Source organism: Anoplopoma fimbria, chromosome 17 (assembly GCF_027596085.1).
Source record: "Anoplopoma fimbria isolate UVic2021 breed Golden Eagle Sablefish chromosome 17, Afim_UVic_2022, whole genome shotgun sequence".
Lineage (NCBI taxonomy): Eukaryota > Metazoa > Chordata > Actinopteri > Perciformes > Anoplopomatidae > Anoplopoma > Anoplopoma fimbria.
The window spans coordinates 17,232,891-17,240,050 of NC_072465.1; the positions used below are offsets into that span (position 1 = coordinate 17,232,891).

Genomic DNA, 7,160 nt, shown 5'->3' on the forward strand with positions numbered 1-7,160 from the left:
TCACTTTAACAGGTTTAGTCTAGTCCAACAGATTTGCTCTAATGTAGATCACAGATATTATTCACTTATTCTTTGTGTACTGTTTTTTATTTACATATTTCAAAACTTATGTGTCCTTAATGGATAGGTTCTCATGTTTCTCCAAGTTTGCCTTAAAAAAATACTCACTAGCCCATAAGTCCATTGAAAGAGTAATTGGTCTCTGTGGTTGCTACTCCTGTTTATACTGGCTGCAAAAAAATCCCTTCTTATAGAAATTTCAATAAAAGATATAAGGGACAAAATCAACCAACATTTCTCACTCCAAAAGTGCATTTAAAGTAGAGCCAAAGCTAATATGAGGTTTCAGCAGTCTGCGTTAGACAAATTAAATGGGTATCTTCGAAAGTATCCAAACCCTTTCAATGGGCATGTGAGTGTTTAATTAAGTTAGACTTAATTAGAAATTTCAAACTATCCTTTTAATGATCCATTATTATCGTTTCAATCCACACCCAAATCTATACAGTGGATTCAGTTTTAATTTAGTCTTGTTAGTGAAGCGCCCATTGTAACAGTCCTGTCTGGTGCTCTTTTCGTCCCCTGCAGGATGATGCCCAGCAGCTCTTCGCCCTGTCTGCAGCTGCTGAAGAACAGGGCATCTTTCCCGATGATCTGTCCAAAGTGATGAAGCGATTGTGGGGTGACAGCGGCATACAGAGTTGCTTTGCACGGTCGCGAGAATACCAACTCAACGACTCTGCAGCATAGTGAGTGTGAATTTGTATGTGTATTTTATACTGTGATGCCACTTAGGAATCAAATACATGTTAATGTTTTTTACTAAAATAACTTCAACGTAGTAATACCTTCTAGACATGTGCTGGTCTGCTTAAATCTATCATTTTTAATATCGCCTTTGTACCATTCAAGCTGTCATAAACAACGTTGTCCCTGCATATCCTCCACTACTTGTACATCAATCATTATGCAATCTTCTCCTGAATACACCGACCGTGTTTCACCACTATAAATGTAAATGTGGGGAAACCTCACAGCTATCCGTCAAATGTGCTTTCTCTCATCCTGCATACCTCTTTGTCATTTATATTAGAAAATAGTTCTGCAACTAAAACACTGCACTTAATGTTATTTTGATATTTTAGAGTATAAACCACTCAAGAAGGTGACAGTGATAAAGGTTTGGGTGTTTGTTTGTATTTGGTTCATCGTTGTGCTGATTAATGTTTTGTTCCTGTCATATAATCAGCTGTTTAATATTCCTGCCATTAGGGATGTTGCTCTCTTAGGGCTGTGATGGATCTAATGTTGCAGTCCTTTCAGCCTCTCTCATATGCACTGTAGTGAAAATAACAGTCTTTACCTTCTCTAGGGAACTATAGAGACTGGCAATATAGTCCAGTAACTTCCATTTAGGGATTATTTCTACCTCTCTGACTTTGATACTTCAATATTGTAACCTAATAAACAGAAAACAAAATAGTTTGTCTTCAGAGATGAAAGATTTGCAGTGACCTATATAGCCTCTAAGAAAACTATATATTTGTTGATGATTATTTATTTTATGTAGTTGCAGTGCTATATTAGTAAGTATAACAAAAAAAGAAATATATATATCACTGCTATGACAAAACAGAAAAAAGTTATTTTGATCATTTATGTTTTTATAAGTCTGAGCTTTTGTCAGCTCATTAATTATTATTTGTGGACATTATGCATGAATAATGAGAGCGGTACAACTGAAATGCCAGATATATATATATATATCTCTTTCTGTCTGTGAAGCTAGGGTTGGCTGGGCCACTAAAGCTCCCAGCTGGCCTTGGATGATGATGCAATGCTGGTGTAAGTGGAGCAGGTTGTGTTGAGCATGGCGAAGATGCTTACACACTCCCCTACTGACCAACAGTCTGTCAGAACATAGAGAAAGGGCAAAAACAGACAGGAGGGTGAAACAAGTTGTTAATGGAGACCTCTGTGAGAAATGTAACTTGTATCTCTGTGTTGCATAAACGTAGTGTAATGTTCTTTTCAGTTCTTTCAAGTAACTGACGCCCCATTATCTTACTTAAATTTGGAGTTATTTGTATTATAATGTAGAATATGTGCAGAGCTGAAAGGCCTATTTGGCATTCACGCTCTGAACTCATCTGAGTCCCCACAAGCATACACCAAGCAGAGATGGGAGTGACAATAAAACACTGTATTAGATACAGAGCTTTACCAGATACTACCTACAGCTATTGCAGGAAATACAATTGTATATTGAGATAAATAAATTGTAACCCAGCAGCAGGCTAGGACAGCTGTGCAGTGGATAATATTTACCATCAGCGTATGAATCTCACAAAATGTATGGTTTAGATCAAGCAGACAAATCATTTCTTTAGAGATGTTGTAATGCGTTAGGAGACAGACGATCATAACCAGCAGTGCATACATGTATAGATAAGCTACAAGTGCAGCTGAATGTAAAAATGAACTCCAATTTTGATATACGGTTTTATGATTTGATGAATGATAAAGCCATGTGGATGTGTAGGTGATTACTTACAGTACGTTGTGTGTGTGACAGAAGCCACATGAGTTTAAACTGAAGATACTACTACAGGGAAATGATAATGTGAATGGGATGAATGCAAGACAGCAGCATGTTTACATTCCCTAGAGCCAATATATATATCTGTAATGGGAACCATTAAACAGTAACAACCAACAGGGAATTCACCAATTTGGCTTACACTCATGATACTCAAACATATTTCACCACTACCTTGGGAATTTGTTATTGTGTAAAGATAAATAATCCTTTATTAGTCCCGCAGCGGGGAAATTTTAAAGTCACATAACCATAGCCACTGTGCAATAACTGGCATGGTAACCACGGCTTAATAATATTTTAATAATAACAATATGGAATCAATGTACAATGTAAACAGGGTCCCCTGAATCTGAACCTCCCTTGGCCTTTAAGTTCACCATATCAATGAAAGGTCAGAAAAACAGTCTATTATTGACTGCAGCAGAACATGACTCACTCCACGGAAAATTCACTAAATTGCTACAGTAGAGTTCAACAGTTCAAAGTAGTTAAGTGCAGACTGTGACTTATGATTTCTTACTCTCTCCCTTGCAGGTTGAAAATCATGTTCACTCTCAAATTGCAAACCATGTCATCATCTCTTTCTCTCTCTCTCTCTCTCTTACACACTCTCTCTCTCTTTCCCTCCCTCTTTCTTTCTCTCTCTTAGTTACCTGAATGATCTGGAGAGGATAGCTAAAGCAGATTACATTCCTACCCAGCAAGATGTGCTGCGAACTCGGGTCAAGACCACTGGCATTGTGGAGACTCACTTCACTTTCAAGGAACTGCACTTCAAGTAAGGCCATAAAGCACCGACCTGATTTCAATGTAAATGGTCCTGAGATACTTTGGAAACAAACAATCTAGAAATACCCTTAAATTACACAGCTATCTCCTATCTCATACTCTCTCCCTTTTTCTCCCTTTTTAGCAAAAATTTGCCATTTGCAACCAATGTGATAGTCCAGGCCAGGGAACTCTTAAAGACTCACCTAAAGTGGGAGGGTGTATTTGACATTATGTAACCTCAGTGTTAATTCATCTCTAATGCTTGTTTGCAGTTAAATTTGGTTATACATTGAAAAACTGCCAGCTGTCATTTTGTTTTACTAGCCACACAAGAGCACATGAAACATGGCTTATACTGAATAAAATATAACTGTCCTTGTTGCTATTTTGGGAGAGCAGCAATGTAAAAACCTAGCTTGTGTATGAAAGTTATAGCAAGATACTTTTTTTGTTATTTTTGAATAACAAAGTCCCTTTTAGCACTGACATCACCATACCAGACTCCTCTGCACCTGCTTTAAACAGATTGCTAGTATTTGTTTTGGTCTCAACATTAATAGCATCTGACCCTCTGACTTGAAATGCACAAATCAGCTACTTAGAAGCCAAATTACAACAGCAATTAAAAGCTTTATAATTATCACGATGGAACTGAAGGCTGAGTAAATAAATAAGATCCTTACCACTGTGCTCTCGCTCAATGAAACCAAAGCTTTATACAGTGCAAACATTTAAATGTGTCCTCCATGTTACAGTACTTTAGTTCTTGCATAAAATATGCTCTGACCCAGCCTGAGCACTCATGTGTGGGATAATAATGGATGTATAGATATATCTCTTGATAGAGGATGTGCTAGAGATACAGGAAGAGCTTAAATATTTTATAAAAGGACCTATACTGAAGCAGATCCAAGTCTGGTATAGTGTATAGTTGAATATACAAACTATGCCATTTAAAAGTGCAAAAATCCCTGTTGTTTTGTTTCTTTTTCTTAAAGTGTAAAATACCGAACACTTTGTAAAGCGGCTAAACAGATCTGGATTATAAAAAAGCAGCCACATAGTCCTGGTGTGACCTGTTTCCTGATAAACTCTGTGATATTTACCTTCCGTCACAGCCTCAATATTTGGTCTGAATAAAACATGGAGGCAATCAATGAGAAGAAAGTCAGGTTTTTATAGTTCTGTCCTGTGTGCCATAATAAGTATGGAAAGGAAAGCTTTTCACAATGGCTGTATTTAGATTATTCAGTGCGTCCGCTAACCTAAACACCACAAATAGCCCTCGGTATCATAAAAATATGGCAGCCATGCTGGATATGGTGGACAATAGTTGCTCTTTGATCACAGTGCTCAGCTTCCCCATTTGCCACGGCTTTGCTTTGAGTACAGAGTCCTGCCTACCTCTCGTAGCCCCTGCAGTCATTTATCAGATATCTCCACCTCCTCACCACTTTTGTTCTCAAAGAAGCCTCATCAAAACTCTGTACATCCAGAGATAGTGTCACTCTTACTTTCTATCTCCTTCCCTCTTCACAGTCATCCTTCCTGAACTGTCCCCCTTCAATATCCTGTTCCCTATCAGCTTCACCTTACTGTCTTTCACTGTGAGCTCCTTCCTCCACACACAATGTATCTCCTTTGCTTCATCCCTTTTGCAGAATGTTTGATGTTGGAGGCCAACGCTCAGAGAGAAAGAAGTGGATCCACTGTTTTGAGGGAGTTACAGCCATCATTTTTTGTGTTGCACTGAGTGCTTATGACCTGGTGCTGGCTGAGGATGAGGAGATGGTAAGGAAAAATTCACCTTCTAGCATATGTGTCTTCAACTGAATGGATGATATAACTTTATTAGCTTCATAAATCTGCTATTTGGCTCATTTGCCATATGAGATCATTTAGACTGTAATGCATTACAAGACATTTAAAATCACCCATCCCTCCTTTTATTATAGCTCAACAATAGTGAGCTCCAGGTGGTGAAATTATCTCAATGGACTGTAACGATCTATATAAACTTGAACCAATGGAGTGTATTTAAGTTTAAAAAAAACCAACATTTTTTCCAATTGACTTGAACCATTCGACCCACATTTTTTTAACTGCTTATGAATTTAAGGCAACTGCTCAGCAGAGACCATGCAAAAAGATGGTCTCCACTAGTTTCCCCACATTTAGAATGTTAAACAACATTGTCCCCTGGTGGTAGCTCTGATGTGTTGTTGTACTTCAGCCATGACCGACTCTTCTCCTCTTTAGAACCGAATGCATGAGAGCATGAAGCTGTTTGACTCCATCTGTAACAACAAGTGGTTCACTGAGACCTCCATCATCCTCTTCCTCAACAAGAAGGATCTCTTTGAGGAGAAGATTACTCGCAGCCCCCTTACCATCTGCTATCCAGAATACACAGGTACACCGTGCTTTAATAGTTAAACATCTTCAGGTTGGCTGGCTTATTAACGACTCACAACACTAGAAAAAGTATTGTGTCATCTTAATAAAAAATATCTTCCTCATTGTTACAAACTGTTGCTTCCCAGGAGCCAACAAGTTTGATGAAGCAGCAAGTTACATTCAGACCAAGTTTGAGGACCTGAACAAGAAAAAGGACACAAAGGAGATCTACACCCACTTCACCTGTGCCACCGACACCAAGAACGTGCAGTTTGTCTTTGACGCCGTCACTGACGTCATTATTAAGAACAACCTAAAAGACTGCGGCCTTTTCTAAAGGTAGGACAGAGGGATGATGAAATAAAAAATATTATGGAACAGCTTTAGATAATTGAAGTGGCCTGGAGCCTAGATGATTGGTCAACTTACCACTTACTCATTCAATAGAAGGTTAATTGGCAACAATTTGATATTGATTTGTTCTTTTTGGAATTTGTAAGCAAAGAAAAAAACTCTAGCTTTCTGAATGTTGGTATTTGTAGGTTTTCTTTTTTTGTTTTTTACACTAAACTGAATATCTTTTTGTTTTGAACTGTTCAAGATGGAATCAAGCAAATAACATGATAATCAATAACAAATAATCAATATATCAAGAAAAAACTGCCAGATTAATCAAAAATGAATGTGTTCCAATGTTGCAGCCCTGATGTAATCACAGATAATTGGAATCCTGAAAATCAGACAATTATGACTTTTAGCAGCTCTAAATCTGTATGATTAATTAAAATTACTAAATGCAGCAATGCTTTTTCAGCTTGTTTGCTCGTTTCACTAACCTTTTCAAATTTTAGATTTTATAAATTTGTGCTATATGAATAAAATGTGTAAGGCTAGGGTAAAGAGAGGAACATGACACCTCAAAACCTTGGCAAGTCAAACTAAAACAAGTAATTCCCTGTGCATTGAAACAGTTAAATAAAAGCGCTTCTTTTTTTATAATATTTGTGTAATGGTGCTTTTTTTTTGTTGTTTTTCTGTTTATGCAGGGCAATGCCTGATGCACACAAACTGCATGAGAGACTGCAACAGCCATTGTGATGATTGCTGCTTTTCATAATGAAAACCATAACAGACTTGATTCCTAGAGGGGAAACCTTAAAGAACTTCAACATTCACTGATTTGCAACCATCACATTAACAGTTGTGTTCATATTTTTTTATATGTATAAATTTCTTATTGGTCTTGGGGTTCTCATACTATTCTTACTGAGTGCCTGTAAATATATATTCGACCAAGGACCCCTAACTGGTTTTTAAATTAATTTGTAACCTAAATAAGATTATCCAAGTGAATGATCATTGATCATTGTTGAAAGAGTACAACTTATCA

The 7,160-nt window shown here is 37.3% G+C and overlaps 1 protein-coding gene across 1 annotated transcript in view; it reads left to right on the forward strand.

Annotated features, from left to right (window-relative positions):
* LOC129106370 (guanine nucleotide-binding protein G(i) subunit alpha-2) overlaps positions 1 to 7,160 on the forward strand; it is a 31,371-nt gene extending 24,211 nt beyond the window's left edge. Inside the window, exons 4-9 of the mRNA XM_054617758.1 lie at positions 589 to 749; positions 3,252 to 3,380; positions 5,035 to 5,164; positions 5,633 to 5,786; positions 5,917 to 6,109; positions 6,817 to 7,160. Of these exons, the coding sequence (XP_054473733.1) occupies positions 589 to 749; positions 3,252 to 3,380; positions 5,035 to 5,164; positions 5,633 to 5,786; positions 5,917 to 6,107 (765 nt within the window). The 3' untranslated portion in view covers positions 6,108 to 6,109; positions 6,817 to 7,160. The remainder of the gene's footprint in view (positions 1 to 588; positions 750 to 3,251; positions 3,381 to 5,034; positions 5,165 to 5,632; positions 5,787 to 5,916; positions 6,110 to 6,816) is intronic.